At 49.5% G+C, this 21,867-nt stretch overlaps 1 protein-coding gene across 1 annotated transcript; it reads right to left on the bottom strand.

Moving 5' to 3' along the window:
• Positions 1-4,840: 4,840 nt before the first annotated feature.
• Positions 4,841-19,298, bottom strand: NCF1 (neutrophil cytosolic factor 1). The gene is made up of 11 exons (XM_030871956.3): positions 19,201-19,298; positions 14,789-14,869; positions 11,929-12,004; positions 11,612-11,777; positions 10,522-10,577; positions 8,986-9,108; positions 8,376-8,483; positions 7,412-7,529; positions 5,995-6,099; positions 5,300-5,445; positions 4,841-5,105 (listed from the first exon to the last, which is right to left on the bottom strand). The coding sequence occupies exons 1-11, from the start codon at positions 19,270-19,272 to the stop codon at positions 4,978-4,980; spliced, it is 1,179 nt and encodes a 392-aa protein (XP_030727816.1). The 5' UTR covers positions 19,273-19,298; the 3' UTR covers positions 4,841-4,977.
• Between the last annotated feature and the right edge of the window lie 2,569 nt (positions 19,299-21,867).

Genomic DNA, 21,867 nt, shown 5'->3' with positions numbered 1-21,867 from the left:
CCTTCGAGACAAGCTGCATCTTTTATGAGATTTGCAGCTCCTGTTTGCATCATGGTATCTTTGCATCTGGGGACAGACCCACCAGCAAAGACTTGGAGGCCATGGGCTAGCAGCAGTGCTGGTGTGGGTGGTGAATAATCGCTTTCTGGTACAACCTCCTAACTGGGCAGGCTCTCAGTGAATAATCAGAGGCGCCCCTCCCTATAGCTAAATTATAATTCTTTGTGTGTGTGATAAACTATTGTCCTTCACTGAGTATTCACAGCTCTATTAGCCAAGACCCCCACTATGTCTCAGGGAGTGAAAACTGGGTAGACGTCTAAATTTCTGTGCCCTTTCTGTGCCTTAGCAATGGCCCCAGGATGGCTATTTTCAACTGAATCTGGAATGAGAGATCAATTATACTCTCCTGTTTATATTTGCCAGTTAAAAAAAAGGTTTATTCAATTTATATAAACTAAAATAAAGAAATAAGTAAATAACAATTCACCCATTTCTTCCACCCCCCACCCACCCTCCACTTATTGCAACCACCAATCTATTTAATGTATCCAAGAGCTTGGTTGTTTTTTGTTTCTTTCTTTGTCTTTTAGACTCCACATATAAGAGAGATAATACAGTATTTGTCTTTCTCTGTCTGACTTATTTCACTTAGCATAATGCCCTCAAAGTCCATCCATTTTGTTGCAAGTGGCAAGATTTTATTATTTTTTATGGCTGAATAATATTCCACTGTGTATTTATGCCACAATTTCTTTATCTGGTCATCCATTGATGGTCGCTTAAGTTGTTTCCATATCTTGGCTATCGTAAATGATGCTGCAATGAACATCAAGGTGCAGTTATCTTTAGTGTTTTCATTTTCTTCTCATAATACCCAGATTCTAATGGAATAACTGGATCATATGATAGTTCTATTTTTAATTTTTTTGAGGAAACTTCATACTGTTTTCCATAGTGGCTGAGCCAATTTACATTCCCACTAACGGTGCACAAGTCTTCCCTTTTCTCCACATCCTTGCCAACACTTGTTATTTTTTTGTCTTTTTGATAATAGCCATTCTAACAGGTATGAGGTGCTGTGTCATTGTGGTTTTTATTTGTATTTCCCTGAATGAATGATGTTCAGCATCTTTTCATGTACCTGTTGGCCATCTGTATGTCTTCCTTGGAGAAATGTCCATTCAGATCTTCTGTCCATTTTTTAATTGGATTGTTTGTTTTTGATATTGAGTTATATGAGTTCTTCATATATTTTGGATATTAACCCCTTATCAAATATATGATTTGCAGTTATTTTCTCTCATTCTATAGGCTGCCTTTTCATTTTGTTTATTGTTTATTTTGCTGTGCAGGAGCCTTTAGTTTGATGTAGTCCCACTTGTTTATTTTTGCATTTGTTGCTTTTGCTTTTGGTGCAGATTCAAAAACTCATCGCCAAGACCTATACTAGTAGTTTACTGTCTATGTTGTCTTCTAGGAGCTTTATGTTTTCAGGTTTTACACTTAAGTTGGTCATCAGTTTTTGTGTATTGTGTAAGATAGTGGTCCGGTTTCATTCCTTTGCATGTGGCTGTCCAATTTTCCCAGACAGTATTTACTGAAGACTGTTCTGTCCCCATTACATATTCTTGGCTCCTTTGTTGTAAATTAACTGACCATATATGCATGAGTTTATTTCTGGGTTCTCTACTCTGTTCCATTGATCTATGCACCTGTTTTAATGCCAATACCATACTGTTTTAATTACTATAGCTTTGTAACATAGTTTGAAATTGGGGTGTGTGATGCCTCAAGCTTTGTTCTTTTTTTCTCAAGATTGCTTTGGCCATTTGGGGTCTTTTGTGGTTCCATACAAATTTTAGGATTGTTTGTACTATTTCTGTGAAATTTCTGTGAAAAATACCATTCAATTTTGATAGGGATTGCATTGAATCTGTATATTGCTTTGGGTAGTATGGATATTTTAACAAAATTAATTTTTACAATCCATGAGCACAGAATATCTTTCTATTTTTTGAGTCTTCTTCAATTTCTTTCATTAATGTCTCATAGTTTTCAATATACAGGTCTTTCACCTCCTTGGTTAAATTTATTCCTAGGTGTTTTATTCTTTTTGATTCAATTGTTAATGGGATTGTCTTCTGATAGTTTCTCACCCTGATAGTTCATTATAAGCATAAAGGAATGCAGCAGATGTTTGTGTTGATTTTGTATCCTCCAACTTTACTAAAGTTGTTTATTAGTACTAAGAGTTTTTAATGGAGTCTTTAGGGTTTTCTACATATATCATGTCATCTGCAAATAATGACAGTTTTACTTCTTCCTTTCTAATTTGGATGTCTTTTATTTCGTTGTTTTTTTTCCCTGATTGCTCTGGCTAAGACTTCCAATACTATGTTGAATCAAATTGGGGAGAGTGTGCAACCTTGTCTTGTTCCTGGTCTTAGAGGAAAAGCTTTTAGCTTTTCACCATTGAGTGTGATGTTAGTTATGAACTTGTCATATGTGGCCTTTACTATGTTGAGGTATGTTCCCTCTGTACCTGCTTTGAGTGTTTTCATTCTAAATGGGTGTTGAATTTTGTCACATGCTTCTTCTGCATCTACTGAAATGATCATATGATTCTTATCCTTTGTTTTGTTAATGTGGTGCATCATTGACTGATTTGTGAATATTGAACCATCACTGCATGCCTGGAATAAATCCTACTTGATCATGGTGTGTTATCCTTTTAAGGTATTGTTGAATTCTATTTGCTAATACTTTTTTGAAGATTTTTGCATCTATGGTAATCAGGGATACTGGCCTGCAATTTTCTTTTTTTGTGGCATCCTTGTCTGGTTTTGGTATCAGGGTAATGCTGGCCTCATAAAATATGAAAGAGTTTCCCTCATATTTTTTGGAAGAGTTTGAGAAGAATATTTGGTAGAATTCACCAGTGAAGTCATCTGGTCCTGGACTTTTGTTTTGGGGGACTTTTTTTATTGCTGATTCAGTCTCCTTGCTAATAATTGGTCCATTCAGATTTTGTTTCATCACAGTCTTTGTAGGTTGTATGTTTCTAGCAATTTATCCATTTTTTCTTGGTTGTCCAATCTATCCATTTCTTCTAGTTTGGCATATAATTGTTCACAGTAGTCATTTATTTATTTATTTATTTTGATTTTTCAAGAATAGTAAACTTAAAAAATAATAAATTTATTTATTTTGGCTGTGTTTGGTCTTCGTTGCTGCACGTTGCTGGGCTTTCTCTAGTTGCGGCGAGGGGGGGCTACTCTTCGTTACAGTACACAGGCTTCTCATTGCGGTGGTTTCTCCTGTTGCACAGCATGGGCTCTAGGCGCGCAGGCTTCAGTAGTTGCAGCGTGTGGGCTCAGTAGCTGTGGCTCGTGGGCTTAGTTGCTCCGTGGCATGTGGGATCTTCCCAGACCAGGGCTCGAACCCATGTCCCCTGCATTGGCAGGCGGATTCTTAACCGCTACGCCACCAGGGAAGTCCCCACGGTAGTCATTTATGATCCTTTGTATTTCTTTGGTATCAGTTGTAACATCTCCTCTTTTATTTCTGATTTTGAGTCCTCTCTCTTTTTTTCTTGCTGAGTCCAGCTAAAAGTTTGTCAGTTTTGTTTATCTTTTCTAAGAACCGGCTCTTAGTTTCACTGATCTTTTCTATTCTTTTCAGTCTTTATTTCATTTATTTCTGCTCTAATTTTTGTTCCTTCCTTCCTTCTACCAACTTTGGGCTTCATTAGTTCTTCTTTTTCTAGTTCCTTGGGGTGTTGAGTTAGGTTGTTTGAGACTTTTCTTGTTTCTTGAGGTAAGCATTTATTGCTATGAACTTCCCTCTTAGAACTGTGTTTACTACATCTGATAAATTTTGGTATGTTACATTTCCGTTTTCTCAAGGTATTTTGTTGTTGCTGTTGTTTCTCTTTTTGATTTCTTCTTTGACCCACTGGTTGTTCATAACTTGTTTAATCTCCACATGTTTGTGAGTCTTCCACTTTTCTTCATGTAATTAATTTCTAGTTTCATACCATCGTGGCTAGAAAAAATATGCTTGATATAACTTCAGTCCTCTTAAATTTGTTAAAATTTGTTTTATGGCCTAACATATGATTTATCTTGGAAAATCCTTATTGATTTTCTGTCTGGATGACCTATCCATTGATGTAAATGAGGTATTAAAGTCCCCTACTATTATTGTATTGCTGTCTATTCCTCCCTTTAGGTCTGTAAATATTTGCTTTATATATGTTAGTGCTCCTATGTTGGGTGCATAAATATTTACAAATGTTATACCCTCTTATTGGATTGACCCCTTTATTGTTATGTAGTGCCAATGTCTCTTATTACAGTCTTTGTTCTATCTAAGTATAGCTACTCCAGCTGTCTTTCGGTTTCCATTTGCATGAAGTATCTTTTTCCATCCCTTCACTTTCACTTTGTGTTATGTCCTTACATCTAAGGTGTGTCTCCCTATACCTAAATTACATTTTTTTTGGTAATCGGGGTGCACACACAAGGTCACCTAGGGCCCTGGCTCCCCTCCCCTCCCAACTATGCACTGTGTCTACTCTTCTTCAGAACTCTTCTGCAGTGAGGCCAGAGTTCAAGCAGGCAGTCTGTCAGACAAACAGTCAGAGGGGACTGGGGTTTCCTCTTGCACTTGGCCTTGTGCAAACTTGGTCTTGGGCAAGGCCAGTAAAGTATGCAACCGGACCTCAGTTCTTGCACCTTCCCCCAATAGAGCTCACAGCCTTCAGTCCTATTTCTAGAAATACCAAGGGTGTTGCCCAGCCCGCAGCGCGACTTTGCAAACCATCAGTCCACTCCAAGCAACATTTATTAAGGGTGGCGAATAGCTAGGTGGGGCGGGGCCAAGGGCTGCCTTCTGCCGCCAAACCTCAGGCTCTATACATGTATATACAGGGATAGGGGCTGGAGGTGGGAAGAGCGTCATGTGGGGGCGGCCTCAGACGGCGGAGGCCAGCTTCCGCTTGGTGCTCTCGCTGCAGCGGTGCAGGATGAGGTCTGCGCTGGGCCTCGGGGGCACGGCCGGCTGCGGCTTGGGGCGCTCAGTCTTGAGCGATTCCTCCTCCTCTGCTGGAGGACAGCGCCAGCTGAGGCCCGCCCCGCCTGCTCGGCCCCGCCTCTCTTCACTTTTCAGGCCCCACCCCTCAAGGCCCCGCCTCTCATCACCCTCGATGCTGGCCACATCCCTCCTCACCTCCGGCCCGCCCCGGGGCCCGCCCCCCAGACTCAGGCCCTGCCCCCAGGCCCCCGCCCTCACTCACTCAGCACGCTCCCTGGGCTCCGGGGCCCCGGCCGCGCCCCGCGGGGGCGCTGCTGCAAAAAACGGACACTGTTGCGCCGATAGGTGTCCTGGCTGAGGCGCTTCCGTGACTGCTGGTGGATGCTGTGCGCGTTGCGGATGGACGACCTGGGCACAGCAGGACAGGGGCTTTGGTCAGCGCCCCACGTCCCTGCCCTTCCCGCGTCCCTGCCCGAGGGGACTCTCATGGCCACTCCTGGAGTCCAAAGACTAGCCCGGGGAGGTTGAGAGTGGGAAGGAGGCGGGGTGGGGGGGGTCCAGCACAGCCTGGGCGGGGCATGAAGGCGACTGTCCCTCACCGACGCGGACCCCTGCCCTGACTCAGAGCCCAGGCCCATTTCCCACACCCCTCACCAGCCTCCAGCCTACCCCCTCCCCAGGAAAGCCCTCCGAACTGCCGCAGCCCTCACGGGCCATCCCGAGGACTCTAGGCATCGGAGCTGCCACCTCCCTCTGCTTTCCCACCGCCCCCGTGCCAGCCCCAGAGAGGGAGCGGGGTGGGAGGGGGCCTCCATCCAGTGAGGGTGCTGCCTACCCCGCCAGGCTGAGCGCCCTGCACCATCTCCCCTGCCCCAGCACTGCCTATCCAGGGCCTGGACAGACAGACGGAAGCCGTGGTATACCCTCCTCAGCCCCGCCCCGGGGGCTCTTGCTCACCTGCGGGGCGGCGCTCCCCTCTTGATCCGGCTTTGGGCCTGGTCTGTGTCCTGCCCTGCCTGTTGCAGGTACATGGATGGGAAGTAACCTGTGACATCTTCTTTCCTGCAACAGAGGCAGCCCTTGAGGCCTGAGCAGCTGCAGGGGCGGGGCCTCAGACATGGGGTCAAGGCTCCCTCTAAACAGTTGGGGGTCAAGGCAGCTGGGAGGTTGCAGACACGGCAGCCAACACTAGACCCTGCACCTGTATGCCTCAGTTTCCTCATCAATGCCACACAGGCCTTCCCAGTTGTGACGCTGGGAGGGGGAGGAAGTTAGCAGATCCATCTCCCCAGGGACAGGTGTTTGCTACAAAACATCTGCAATATTGTATTTGTCAGTTTTTTCTTTCATGGTGATTGCCTTCTGTGTCCTAAGAAACTTCTGCGTACCTCCAGGTCACCAAGTTCCCTTATGCTTTCTTCCAAAAGCTTCTTAGTTTTGGGTTTTGTGCTTGGTAAAATCTGTGAAATGTTCCAAATAAAGATGTATGGTGTGAGGCAGGGGTCTAGGTTCATTTTTTTCCCCCCATAGGGATATCCAGTTGTTCCAGCACCATTTGTTGAGAAGCTTTTTCTTTCCATTCTCACTACTGCATTTGGTAGTAAAAAAACAACAACCTTTGCATAATACAAACCTCACTCTGTAAAACTCTGATTCTTCTTGGCTGGTGGGAGACTCACAAACATTGTCTCAGGGCTGCATAATGGGGGTTAACTGAGGTTGGGTCAAAAAACTAATTCACTTTGCTGTACAGCAGAAACTAACACAACACTGTAAAGCAACTATATGCCAATAAAATTTTAAAAATAAAAGGTTGAGAAATCCTGCCTCAAAGTCCCCAGCCAAGGGCTACGCTGATGGGGGGTTGTTGTGGCCACAAGCTCACTGGGGTCACGGATGGGCCCTGTGACTCAGGGCTCTGAAATCGTGTGCAAGACCCTGGGATTCTGCTTTCCCCAGAACCAGGAAAGCAAGTTAGTATTCCTACGTTCACTTGGAGGAATAAACAGATGGAAATTGCAATGAAGGATTTTAAAAGGAAAAGGGATGACAGGGTCTGCTCTAGCAGCTATCAAATATAATAATTAATACAATTAATTGTGTTGCTGGAGAATGAATAGATGGACTGGTCAGGGGACGTGACCCCAAGTCACAAAGGAAAGGTGTGCCCACTCAGACAAGGACACTGAACCCTGAGACACGGGCAGGCTGGGATTATCACGAATCTGCTTCCAAAATGGAAACAGCCCAGAGAGAGGCAGTGACCTACCCAGAGTCACACAGTCAAGTCGGCACTGAGCCTACGCAGGCCCAACCCCAGGCCAGGCTGACTCTCAGGGCAGGTGCAGTGGGAGGGAGGGCACAGCTCTCCTACCTGATGACCCACCAGCCATCCAGGAGCTTATGAATGACCTCGATGGTTTCGCCCTGCTCCAAAGATATCTCATCCTCCAATAGGGCAGTGTAGGCTTCGATGGTGATGTAGGGCTCACCTGGAGAGGGGAGGGGCAGAGTGTGAAGCCCCCCACCAGCACGGGGCTCGCCACCCCGCCCCTCCTCTCTGGGCCTGGGGCTTCCTCCAGCTGGAGCCCAGGACCTCTCTCCTCCAGCCCTCCCCCCTCCTCGTGGAGACACTCTGGACTTGTGCCCTCTGCCTACTCTACCCAGGGGAGCTCGCCCGCTCCTACCCACCATCACCCACACCAGAGGCCAGGAGCACCCATGACTGCAGAGATCTGGCCAGGCACCTGCACACGAGGAGTGGCTAGGCAGAAAGTGCAGAGGTAGAGCACCCATCCAGTGGCACCTGAGCTACTCAACTCCAGTCCACTATTGGCATGTGGGGCTGCAGGCCCAATACACACGCCTTTCCCAATTTTTAAAGAGGAGTCATAAATCCATATAAAATTGTAAGATCTTTCTATTGCAAATTACGGGCAACCAATACTAAATTTTTTCAAACCCCACGTGGGACCCATCCAGCCCAGGGGCTGCCAGTTTTTCCATTCTAGTCAGCCATAATGCCCCCACTCCAGGCAGCCCTCCTTCCTGAGCCTCAGTTTGGCCCATCATGCAGCTTCCCACTGGACCCAGCCCCAGGCTGGCTGCCACACTGTGTCCCAGGCTGACCTTATCCCCCTCACCTCTATTCTACCTCCTGGTTCCCCCTGTCCTGACCAAGGGCACCACCTCCTACCCCACCTAGACCCAACCTAGGGTCTCAGCCCTGCCTCCCCTCCTGCCCAGCCCACAGTCATGTCTGACCCCAAAGCAGTCACTTCTGGCTCTTCAATCCTGCCCCTCTCTCCCACCCCTGAGGCCAAGGAGGGGAGGGGCACCTTCATAGTTGGGTTCTGGGTCTTCTGCCTCATCGGGACTGTCCAGGGGCTCCAAGTAGGACGCCGGGACCCAGCCGCGCTTTGTCTTCATTTGGCAGAACCACCAGCCTGTGCCAGGGATACGGGGCGGTAGGTCTGGGTGGGCCTGGGAGCCTCCCTCAGCCATCGGCGGGGGGTAGGGGTGGGTGAGAGCACTCAGACACAGACACACAGGTGTCCAACACTCAGATCCAGAAATGTCACCTTCACCACACTCTACACCAAAATCACACACACCAGTACCCACAGGGTCACAGAACTACAGCTCAGAACCCACATCACACACATGGTGAGAAGTTCACCTGTCCACCCGGATATAACCCCCAGAGACGCACAGTCACAGCCCAGAATGTGTGCAGATCCCCAGAGCTGCCCTGGGGCACACTCTCAGAGAGAGGGTGACCCACAGTGTGGGGAGAACAGTCAGGGCCCCTGAAGGAGCCAGAGCCCCCCAGTGGGCCAGGCGGGGAGGAGGCCTGGGGCTGCCTGGGGGGCAGAGCCTTGGTGGGGGCCTGTAGCCATGGGCCCAGGCACCAGGGGAGGGCGGTCCAGGCTGGGCGGGGAGGCTGACCACTCTGGCTCTTCTCCACGACATCCACCACGTCGCCTGTGGCCAGAGCCATCTCGGAGCCTGAGCTCTTCTCATAGTCAGCGATAGCGCGGTACGTCTGCAGGATGATGGGGCCCGTGATGTCTGGGTAGAGGGAGGGCAGGGTGAGTGACATTGTTGGCGCCTCGTCCTGGCTCTCCCCTGTGGGCCCTGTGTAGGCCACCTGAACAGGCACTGGCATCCCGTCCCCACCCAGCTCCGGACAGGCCAGGGGTAGACACGCCCTGTATATGGAAAGCAGCAAAGACAAGCTAGTCTTCGCAGCCCTGCACTTATTGAGCACCCAGTGTGTTCCAGACACTGGCCACACACTTTACACACGGTCTCCTTCTCATTTGATGTGGGTAGCGAGCAGCCCTTCTCAGCTTCAAGGTGCACACAAATCACCCGGGCATCTTGCGGAAACACAGGTGCTGATTCCACAGGCCTCTGGTGGGACCTGAGGGGCTACATGTCTAACCAGCCCCCAGGCAGTACTGCTGCCGCCTGTTATGGGCTGAATTGTGTCCCCCCACCCCCAAATTCATATGTTGAAGCCCTAACCCCCAGTACCTTAGAATCTGAGTGTATTTGGAGATAAAACCTTCAAGGAGGTGATTAAGGTTAAATGAGGTCATAAGGGTGGGACCCTGATCCAATAGGACTGGTGTCCTTATAGGAAGAGGAAAAGACACCAGGGAGCTGCATGCACAGAGGAAAGGCCATGTGAGGACAAAGCAACAAGGCAGCCGTCTGCAAGCCAAGGAGAGAGGTCTCAGCGGAACCCAAACCTGCCCACAGCTTGATCTCAGCCTTCCAGCCTCCAGAACTATGAGAAAATTCATTTCTCCTATTTAAGCCACCCACTCTATGACACTTTGTTATGGCAGCCTGACCTAAGACACTGCTGGTCACTGGACCACACTTTGAGTGGCCCAGAGGACTTGACCGTGTGTCCCACCGACCGGCTGAGATCGTGCTCCACATTTAGTAGCTGTGTGTCCCTTGTCAAGAATCTCAACTTAAATCAAGCCTCAGTGTTGTCCAGTTGCAAAATGGGGATAATAGCACAGTTGTACCTATTTCATACTATTATAGAGATGATTACATGAGTTAATACGTGGAAAACATTTAAAACAGCGCCTGGCACAGGGTACGTGCTCGATAAATGTTAGGTAATGTTATTAATAATTATCGTGCAATAAAGACTAGATACTGTCATGCCCCTGAGTCACCCCTAAAAGCCACTTTTGCCCCTAAATCTGTTCATTCATTCAGCCAGAACATCCTCTAGGCTCTTGGGAGCCAGGGTCTGTGCTGGGCGCTGCAGCCATGGAGGTGAGCTCCCTTCACTGACCAGTGACCCTCAAAGACCCCAACACTTCAGTGCAGCCACCAAGACCCTTCACAGCTGCTCTCAACTCCTGCTCTTTTCCCTGCACACACCGAGCTCAGGGTCCCTGATGGTGTCAGCAGTCCCTTAGGGTGACCCTCACTTGGCTGACCCCGGCCTCTCACCTGCAGCATTACTCTTGCCATCTCTGGCCATCAGGTATGTCTCTGGCTTTTTCACCCTGCATCAGAGAACAGTCTGGGTTAGACGCTCAGCTTCCCCTGGAGAACAGCATGCTCCGGGCAGACCTACAGAAGAACTTGCCAAGAGAGTTCCCAGAAGGAACGTGGGAAATGGGGGCCGCCGCAGAGAGAAGGCAGCAACTGGACTAGAAGGACAGGGCTTTGAGGAGGACAGGCTCTGCTCAGCCAGCCCGAGGAGGGGCCCCAGCCTCCTGCAGACCCAAAGGAGAAGGTTCGTGGGCCAGCTCCCTTCTGCTGGAGCCTCGAGAGGGAAGCCAACAGGAGTGGGCGCCCCTAACCCCAGGGCCAGTGGGAACTGCCCCGCCCAGGACCGGGGATGTGTTCAAGGGTCCAGAAGCACTGGCTGGAGCCCTGCTGTCTCTACGGCAGCCCTGTCCTCCAGGCCTCCCCCAGCACTCAGTACCAGAGGGGGACAGAGAGAAGGACCTTCTGCAGCACATTCCCGCGAGATCTCATCAGCATCTCCGATGCTGTCCACGCAGGGCCCTGAGCACAGGAGATCCCTGGGGCGAGGGCAGGCAGAGAATGAGGTGACAAAGGATAGGCAGGGGCCTGAGACAGGCTCAGGAAGGAACAGAGGCCACCGGCCCCCCACGTCCTCTCGGGGGCTCCACACTTCACAGTTTGTAAGCACTCTTCCCAGCACCCACTACTGCATCTGGCCCTCACCACCCGGTCACAGAAGGGGAAGCTGCTTTCAGAAGGCTCCAGGTCCCACGGCCAGGCAGCCTCAGAGTCAGGACAAGGACTTAGGACCTTAGACCCCCAGCCCACAGTGCCTCCCCCCCGACCCCCAGCACCCTGAGGCTCAGAGGGGTCCAGGTAGAAACTTGGCAGGGATGCTGGGGGTGTCCAGAGTTGGAATCCTGCCTCCTTGGCTTTCCCTGCTGTGTGACTTTGGGCAAGTCACTTCCCCTCTCTGAGCCTCAGGTTCCTCCTGTGTAACATGGGGATAGTCCCACCCGCTCCAGGCAAGGATCTGACCACCACCTTTCCTCCTCCCGCCACTCACTGGCTGTCCGTGGGGAGCTTGAGGTCGTCAGGGCGCACCTTGAAGAAGTTGAGGAGGTGGGGGCAGCGGGAGATCTTGACAGGCAGGTTCATGAGTGAGTTGCAGTACTCGGTGAGGGTGCCCTGGCGGCTCTCGGCCACCCGCTGCCCATCAAACCACCGCGGGGCTGGGCGGACCGGGGAGGGGCACCAGAGGACCAGTGAGCACACTCGAAAGGTCAAGTCCGGAGAGGGTGGGAGTGGAAGGGGCAATTGGAGGGCAGGTGAGGGGAGCTGGGACAGGTGAGCCTGCCCAGGTGACTCAGGCCTGCTCCTCACCTGGCAGGTGGGGGATGATCCTGTTCTCTGAGTTGATGTCCCCTGCCTCGATAGGAAACATCTCCTTTAAGATTTTCTAGACAGAAAAGCAGATGTGAAGGAATCTGTTTTATTACAGCACTGTAAAACACAAAATTGGACATGACCTAAATACCCTTCCAATTGCTCAGGCTGGAAACTCCCGGTGGCATCCCGGATTCTTCTTTCTCTTCCACCTCACATCCAATCCATCAGCAAATTCTTTCGGTTCTGCTCCCCAAATCTATTCAGAATCTGACTCTTCTCACTACACTTGCTGCCACCACCCTGGTCTGAGCTTCCACCAGGTCTGGTTATTATAACCTTCTTAGGTCACTCACCCCTCCCCCTCCCTTGTCTGTCCTCAGTCCAGCATCCAGAGGGATCCTCTGCAAACCTAAGTTGCATCCTGTCCCTCCTCTGCTCAGACCCCTCCCTGCCTCTCAGCTCACTCAGAATGGAAGCCAAAGGCTCCGCATTGGTCTACAAGGCACCATGTGACCTGCCTCTGCCTGCCTTGCTCACCTTTCCTGCCCCACTCTCCCGCTGTTCACTCTGCTCCAGCCACCCTTGAATGCTCCAGGCCCACTCCTGCCCCAGGGCCTTTGCATGTGCGATTCCCATTCTTCCCCCACACAGATCCATAGCTCAGTCTCTCTCTCTCTTTCTCCTTCTTCAAGTCCTTGCTCAGATATCTCCCACTTCAGTGAGGCCTCCTCCCTGACAACTGTCCTTCCTTGTCCCACCCTTCCCACCTCCCCTCCCTGCTTTATTTTTCTCTGTAATTCTAAGGACCATCTAACGTACTATATAAGTTACTTATTTTTTTGTTTGTCTGTTATCCTGACTCCTCCACTAGAACATAAGGTCTACTAGGGTGGGCAAGGATTTGCATCTGTCTTTTATGCCTTTCAGCAGCATTTCCTTCTCACTAAGTAGAAAGTGCCTGGTACTTAGTTGGTGCTCAATAAATAGTGGTTGGATGAATGAATGAGTCGACCAATTAATAAAAGAAGCTAATCCTACAATGGAATAACCCAGAACAGTTTAAAGAGGTGAGATGAAGCCCCACAAAGTATCAGCATGGACTAGTCTCAAAAAATGTAACCTAGTGGGCTTCCCTGGTGGCGCAGTGGTAGAGAGTCCGCCTGCCGATGCAGGGGACACAGGTTAGTGCCCTGGTCCGGGAAGATCCCACCTGCTGCAAAGCGGCTAGGCCCGTGAGCCATGGCCACTGAGCCTGCGCGTCCGGAGCCTGTGCTCCGCAGCGGGCGGGGCCGCAACAGTGAGAAGCCCGCGTACAGCAAAAAAAAAAAAAAAAAAAAAGTAACCTAGTGACAGTAATAAGATTGAGAAAGAGGCAAAAAGCACACTGATGGCATTTATATGCACTACAGAAAATGCAGGCTCCACACTACTGCATGTTGTTTCTGTGCTGTGCGTGTGTGTGTGTGCGTGTGCGTGTGCGTGTGCGTGTGCGTGTGTGTGGCCACCCAGGGTAGGAGCTGGGACGGGATGTGAGATGAAGGGCGACTTCCACTGCTTTTTTAATGTTTTATCTCCTTTATCTTAAAAACACCTTATCTTAAAAACACCTTAGGGCTTCCCTGGTGGCACAGTGGTTAAGAACCCGCCTGCCAATGCAGGGGACACGGGTTCGAGCCCTAGTCTGGGAAGATCCCACAAGCCGCGAAGCAACTAAGCCCATGTGCCACAACTACTGAGCCTGTGCTCTCAAGCCGTCGAGCCACAACTACTGAGCTGACGTGCCTAGAGCCCGTGCTCTGCAACGAGAAGCCACCGCAGTGAGAAGCCTGCGTACTGCAACGAAGAGTAGACCCCGTTCCCACAACTAGAGAAAGCCTGCGCGAAGCAATGAAGACCCAACGTAGCCAAAAATAAAATGAATTTTAAAACAAACAAACAAAAAAACGCCTTATAGCAAACGGCCCAGTGATATCAGCTGTGACTCCAGGTGCTGGGTGTACAAGGCTGGTTACAGTTTTCTTTGCATTTATCTGCATTTCACTTTAAATAATTCACAGAAGAGAAGTGCAGGAACCTGCACGCTTCCTGAAGCCCCTTCCCTGGTTAAGGAGGGCCCTGCGTGTGGAGTGGGCCCTGGGGGAACCCATCTGGCTTCTGTGGCCCCTCCATCCATATGACCCTGTCTTAGACCAGGACCCAGCACTGTGTGCACTGTGACCCCCGATGACCACCCCCAATTTTGTCCAACCAGCCACTGGTGTTGGGAACCCTGAGGGATTCTCTCATGTAAACCTTGGTGATAACAGGCACCCACAAAGCAAGTGGACCCGGTTTCTTGGGTGTCAGGATCATCCGCCCTCCTTCTAATCCACCAGGGGTCCTCATCAGGCCAGTGACGGTGAGTGAAAGAGCAAGCTCCTAGGATGACACCTGTGGTGGTGACACTGGCAGGCTGTCCCCTGCAGGGACAGAGCAAGCAGGGCCCTTGAGACGGCCCCCTTGAGATCCTGTGGAATGGGTGCAGAGTTTTGGTTTGGGAAGACAGACATATTCAGAAATGGGTGCTGGTGTTGGCTGTGTGACACTGTGAATGTACTTAATGCCACTGGCTTGTACACTTAAAATGGGTAAAGTGGTAAATGTATGTTATGTATATTTCACCAAAATAAAAATTGCTTTAGTGCTTTTTAAAGTTAAAAAAAATAATGCCCCCTTATCTGTGGGCTGGGAGGGGACGGGGGGACTCTGGGTTCCTCAGCTCCTGGTCAGCACCTAGGCCGCTCCCCTCCCCAAAGGGCAGAACTGGGACTGGGTGTGGCATCCCCTCCCTGGACCCCCAACACAGGGCACTCACATGGAATTCGTAGATCTCAGTGAAACGCCGGTAGACCATCTTCTCAGACAGGTCCTGCCATTTCACCAGGAACATGTAGACCTGGGGGGCGGTAGAGGTAGGGCATCTCGTTCAGCCATGCACCTGGGCAGCCCCCCACCCCATGGTGGAAGCCCACAGGACTGGGGGTGGGAGGCAGAATGCTCTTTGGGGTAACCTGGGCCATAGAAAGAGCAGCAACTTCATGGTCCCCAGGGCAAGAGGGCTGACTTCTCTCAAATTAACTCAAATTCACCTGTAAACTGGAGGTAAAAGTAGGACCTCACTGCTAAGGCTGGTATGAGAGTCAACAGAAGGTAAGATAGAGAAAGGGCTGGCCTCAGACAACACAAGAACTCAGTAAGCTGTTGTATGGTTCCATTTCTATGAAATGTCCAGGGAGTTCCCTGGTGGTTCAGTGGTCGGGACTCTGCACTTTCACTGCCAAGGTCCCAGGTTCAGTCCCTGGTCGGAAAACTGCGATCCCACAAGCCACGCATGTGGCCACACGCGCACACACAAAAAATGTCCAAAAGAGACAAATATATTGAGACAGAAAGTAGATTAGTGGTTGCCAGGGGCTGGGCGGGGCTGGGGGTAAGGGGGCTGAGGTTTGACTGCTAACGGGTACGGGTGATGAAGAAAATCTTCTAAAATCAATTGTAGCGATGGTTGTGCAACTCTGTGAGTATCCTAAAAACCACTGAATTGTACAATTCACATAGGTTAATCGTATGGCATGGGAATTATATCTCAAAAAAGCCATTATTTAAAAACAAACAAGAAAAAAACAAAACAAAAAACCTCAGGAAGGAAAAATAGGCCTGCAAAAATAGTTAGGAGAATACCACTCAGCCGCAAAAAAGAACAAATTACTGCTATGTGCAATCATGTGGATGAATCTCAAAATCATTAAATTATGCTGAGCGAAATAAGCCAGGCGTGAAAGGCTACATGTGATTCCAAATCTATGACATTCTAGAGCAAGCACAACTAAGTTAAGGTGGAAAAAACCTGGGGATGGGGAGGAATGACTGGGGTGTGAGATGGGGTGATGGTCACGGTCTACATCTTTTTCTTTTGATTATTTTTTATTTTTTACAGTCTACGTCTTGATGAGAGTTTGGGTTACGTAGGGAGATGTAATGTCAGATCTCAGCAAATGTATCTCTGAGATTTGTGGGTTTCATTTTACATAAATTTTCCATCAAAAGAGAAAAAAAACTACAGAAAAATACTGAACTCTAGTTGTGATACGCATGCTGAAGTACTGGGTTGGCCAAAAAGTTCGTTCAGGTTTTTCTGTAAGGTCTTAAGGAAAAACCGGAATGAACTTTTTGGCCAACCCAACATTTAGGACAGTGTACTGATGTTTGTAATTTGCCTTGAAATGCACCAAAAATAAGATAGATTGATGGGTGGATGGATGGATGGAGGCATACATGATAAAGCAAGTACTATAGGAAATGTTAATGGTATAATCAAGATAGTAAGCATATGTCTGGTTGAGTTTGTTTTTTTTTTTTTTAAATTAATTATTTATTTTTGGCTGCGTTGAGTCTTCGTTGCTGTGCACAGGTTTTCTCTAGTTGTGGCGCATGGGGGCTACTCTTTGTTGCAGTGCACAGGCTTCTCATTGCGGTGGCTTCTCTTGTTGCGGAGCATGGGCTCTAGACGCTTCAGTAGTTGCAGTACACGGGCTCAGTAGTTGTGGCTTGTGGGCTCTAGAGGGCAGGCTCAGTTAGTTGTGGTGCACAGGCTTAGTTGCTCTGCAGCATGTGGGATCTTCCAGGACCAGGGCTTGAACCTGTGTCCCCTGCATTGGCAGGCACATTCTTAACTACTGCACCACCAGGGAGGTCCCTGGTTGGGTTTCTTGTTTGGTTTTGTTTTGCTGTAAAAATTTTTTTCAACTTTGCTGTATATTTGAAGTTTCTCAGAATATAATCTTGGGGAATAAAAAGAATAGCTACCAACGGGGATGATAAAAATTAGATGGTTGTGATAGTTGAAGAACTTTAAATATACCCAAAGCCATAGTGCACTTTAAATGGGTGAACCTGCTAATATTTTACATATTTAGAAGTAAAATTAAATCAACAAGGATTTTTTTAACTTTAAAGTTGGAAACAAACAGAAACAAATGAACTTAACTATATATAAAATGGGTAATAACCTAAATATTAAAGGAAAATGGAAAAGAATCCAAGTAGCTTTTAGTTGCAGCACTTTCAGTATTCTCAGTCCAAAAGGACCAAAAGAACTGCAAAGAAAACTTAAATTTGACTTAATAGGTTAGTAGGTTTATTGTTAATAGTGGCGTGGGTGTAATTATTCTGAAACAAGTTTATGCGTATTTTAGAATTGAGCAGAAGAGTGAATATACTGATCTCTTTGGGAGCCAGGGTTCCTGCAGTGAGAAAAAGGAGCTACATACATAAAGTGATGAGAAGCACGGATGATATGAAATAGCTATTTCCTCCAGTCTGTCCACTGGAAAGGCAGTCATGAGCCATGACACCTTGGTGGCAATGAGCACACCTAGCTTCCAGATCTTGGGTTCTAATATCACTCCCACTAAAAAGAACCAGGGCTCTTTAGTGAAATGCTTGAGTCCAGGACTAGGGCTGGGAAAGTCCAAGTTAAGCTGGCCCACTTTGTGCCATAAGAATGTACCCAGGTACCCTGTCCCCCACCGCCCCTGCCACAAAAAAAAGAATGACAGGATATATTAAAAAAAAAAAAAAAAAGTACAGAAGCCAGCCTGAAGGAGCTCCAGTCACCAAATCTGGGACATTCTGAGCATCAAAATATGTAATGATGGTATTGGATTATAACTCACTGAATAAAACAGGAATCCATGGATCTATACTGACATAAATAAGGAAGAAGGGAAGACACAGGAAAATGTTAACTAATAAATGCAGAAGGACCGATAGAGTTTAAAAATCATTATTTGGCAATCATTATAGTAATGGGATTCAGGCAAGAGTCACACAGATACTATAAGGCACAGGATATTCACACAGCTTTACATAACCTCCCCATAGTTTAGTTATCAATTACAAAGGGGAAAAGAGTAACTTTACAGCAGAGAAACTTGGAGGACACGTCCAGGACTCAGTGATCAAAGTTAACATCACCAATAAAGGAACAAATCAAAATCACCTGCCACCTGATACGATCCATGAAAAGAACGTATCAATACTTCTGGGGTGTTCCTGCATTACTAAGATCTAACAAAGTATCAGACACACCCGAATCGAGGGGTGTTCTGCAAGATAACTGGCCCCATCTCTTCAAAAAGTCAAAGTTGAGAAGGACAAAGACTGATTAAGACTGATCTGGATTTAAAGACGCCAAAGAGACATGACAACTCAGATGCAACAGGTGATCCTGGATAGTTTTTGTTCGTTTGTTTTAATTTGTGTGATCTTGGATTGGATCCTTGACCTGAAAAAATTTTCCTACGGAGGGACAAGAGGACAATTGGTAAAATCCGAATAAAGTCTGCGGGTTGCATAACAGTGTTTTATCAGTGTTAATTTCCTCATTTTGACACCTTTGGTTATGTAAAAGAACGTCCTTGGTTTTAAGAAATACACACCTGTAATAAATACTTAGAGGTAAAGAAACACAGTGTCTCCAAATAACTCTCAAATGATTCAGAAAATGTATATTCAGAGAGAGAGAAAGCAGGAGGGACAAAGAGACGGAGGGGGAGAGACAGAGAGTGAGAGAAGGAGAGAGGAAACGTGGGTGAAGGAATATTGGAGTTATTGGTGTTTTGGGGGACATTTCTGTAAATTTGAAATTATTTCAAAATTAAAAGTTAAAAAAGCAGGGTCTTGGCACATACACTCCAAGTGCCAATTTACTAATTGGATCCCTCCCTGGCCTTCCTCTGGGTTTGGGGACCCCGTGATGGGATGGCCATGTCTGGACCTGCACTTCTCCAGCTCCCCCAGGGCAAGAGGGGGGACTCCTCTGGTCCCTGTGGTGGTGTCACCCTACAGGAGGGGTCACGACTCTAATGTAACTGATCGCCACCAGGGCGCTCTCCCGCCGCGGGGACACTCGCCGGGCGCGGAGAGGGGACGCCGGGCTGCGGCGGGAAGCAGGGCGTGGGGTGGGCGGGCGGGGGCCGGGGGCCAAGCCGCTGTCCTCGCACCGAGGGCCCGGGTGGCGGCGCGCACCTTTTGAAGGGCGCACATTGACTGCGGCCCCGGCGGGCGGCCTGAGGCCCAGAGCCGGGGAGCCTTGGCCGCGGCCCCGCCCCCTCACCCCTCGGCCGCCCGCGTGTCGGGCCGGGAGTCCCGGGGCTGCGCGGGGACCGGCACCTGCACCCCGCCAGTCCTGTCCCCACGCGCAGGGCGCCTCAGGCCGGTACTCACGTAGTGCTGGCTGGGGACGTAGCGCTTCTCGAAGCCCAGGAGGGCGATGTGGCGAATGAAGGGGTCCCCCATGGCTGGGCTGCGTGCGGCCCCCTCTTCTCCGGGGCGCTGCGGGCTGAGACTTAAATAGGCTGGAAAAAGGAAGTCGCCTCTGTCGCGGCGGGGCCGCGGGCAGGAGGGGGCAGGGAACGTGCAGATAGGGTTTTGCTTCTTCTTTCAGTTTCTGGGCTTCCTCGGGTTCCCGTGGTGCGGACATGGGTGGCCTCACGCACGCAGTTGTGCGGGGACACGCCCATCATTGTCCCCTCCGTGGCCCACAGGGCCCCGCAGGAGGGTTGCCTGACTCCCTGCTCTCTCCTCCTGGCTCCTCTGAACCAGCCACGCTGGCCCCTCTGTTCCAGGTGCTCCCATCTCAGGGCTTTTGCACAAGCCATTCCACCTGGCCCGTCTCCCACACACCTGTAACTCCCACCCTCATCTTCTACAGGTTTCTACTCAAAGGGCACCTCCTCTGAGAGGCCTTCCTTGACATAAACTTCACATAAAATAGCAAAACTTCATGCGGACCCCACCCCTCTTTCCTGCTTTTTTTTTTCCAGATCACTCATCACATTTTTATTTTTACAGTGTCTTTCCCTACCAGAATGTGAGCCCCATGAGAGAAGGGTTTGCCCTGTTTTGACAAGGGCTCTGGCCCCAACCCCTAGAGCTGGTGCCTGGCACACAGTGGGCCCTCTGTAAGTATTCGGGTAGTAACTGCATCACTCACGAAGTGATTGATGGAATGAATCCTCCAGGGGAGCGTGTGCAAGCCTCAGGTGTACATCCCGGGTAACTGTGGCTGAGGGCAGGGGCAGTGGGGCAGACTGAGTGAGAACCGTGTTCAAATCCTGATCAGAGAATGGCCGCTCAGAGCAGATGTGGTTTCCTCTTGAGTGAAAGGGGGCTCCCAGCTCTGATGAGAAGGGGGAGAAGGAGATTTGGGATGGAGGGGTGAGGAGGACAGCAGCTTGCTGGGGGAGAGGCTGGGGCCTCTCTCACTAAAGCCTGGGGTGCTTGGCCAGGTAGATGGGGAGCCTGGGGGGCTCAGAGGTTATAGAGCTGGTTCAAGGTCACGCAGCAAGTGGCCTTAGACCCAGGCAGTTCAGCTGCAGGCTCAGGTGGGCAGGGCCAGTTTGTGGCCCAGATCCCCAGATTCCAAGATGGAGAGATGATGGCAAAGCCCATCAGCACTGGGAACACTCTGAGAGCCACAGGTCCCCCTGGACCGCCAGGGGTGAGGGTTGCTCTCTGGCAGGGGATTTTATCTAGGAAGCCTGGCGTCCATCTCCTCTGCTCTGAAAGGTCTGCTTGGCAGGTCCCCTCTGGTCACTGCTGCTCCCCGATCACCCTGAGGTCACCAGCCCTGGGTGTGACCAGCCTTGCAAGTCCTTCCTCTGATCATTTCCATTTACACATCTAGGATCTTCCTGCACAGAAGGATGATGCACTACTCGGCAATGGGCAGGAACTACCGGACACAACACGGGTGAACCTTCCAGACACAATGCGGGGATAGAGAAGGCAGACACAAAGCACACCTGCTGCAGCATGCCATTGACACCAAGCTCAAAAACTGCCCATGCCAGTCAGTGGGGTTGGAAGCCAGGGTGACCTCCAGCGTGGGGGTGGGTGGCTGGGGGCAGCAGTGAGTGGAGGCAAGTAGGAGGTGGCAGGTGATTTGCTCTGTTGATAAGGATGCCATTTCCGCAAGTGCACTCACTTTCTGAAAATTAACCCAGCCCCAGGCACGTCAGTTTCATGCACGGCCCTTTTTCGTGGGTGTGTTGTACCTCAAAAGAAAGTTGAAAGCAAAGAACATTGAGTGGGATCACATGATGGATGGCAGTCCTCACTTAATTCCACATCAGTGGCCCCTGCAGCACAAGGCCCTTGGCTCACGGCTGAGTGGCAGTCCTTTCATTACTCACTAAATGCCCCCTCCCTGAGGGACGCTCAGCTTGTCTCTGGTCTTCCCCGTCCCATGTGGTGCTGCCTTGGGGTCCCCACACAGAGGTCAGACTTGCAGCACTGGCTCACCTGGGAAGGGTAGAGGAAGTGGCTGGTGGGGCTGGCTGCAGTGGTACCCACCCCCCACCCCACCCCCGGCGCCGGGTCTGGTCGTGGCCCGGGCACTTCCTTCCCTTCTTCTCAGCGGTCTTTCCACTCTTGCATAATTGCCCGGCCAGGCTGCTCTGTCCTGCAGACACCAGGCACAACTCAGCGGCCCAAGCCATCAGCTGCTACCTCTCCACTTCCCTCCTATGGTCTCCCCAAACGTCGCCTTGCTCCTTACTGCGCCCAGGCAGAGCGCAGGTGTACAAACCATGAAGTGCTAAGAACTCATGCTTACCTTGTAAGGACCTCCGTGAGCAGGCTCACAGCCTTTTGTTGGGATGAGATAGATTTAATTGAATGCATGGGTGAAACAAGTGAGTGACCAAATGCTTAATTTTAAAAAATGAACAAAACTGGAGGTAATTAATAAATAAGTTTGTTTTAGCGGGGGAGATACCAACTTAAAAAGTTTAGAACTTTCAAATTGTGAAATTATAGAAAACTGCAGAAAAATGAAGTTTAACTAAACATAAAATTTTAGCTAACATTATAGATATCTTGTTATCCATC

Source organism: Globicephala melas, chromosome 15 (genome assembly GCF_963455315.2).
Source record: "Globicephala melas chromosome 15, mGloMel1.2, whole genome shotgun sequence".
In the NCBI taxonomy this organism is placed as follows: domain Eukaryota; kingdom Metazoa; phylum Chordata; class Mammalia; order Artiodactyla; family Delphinidae; genus Globicephala; species Globicephala melas.
Note: the sequence above shows the minus strand (reverse complement) of the source record. Positions and strands in the feature narration are given on the sequence as shown.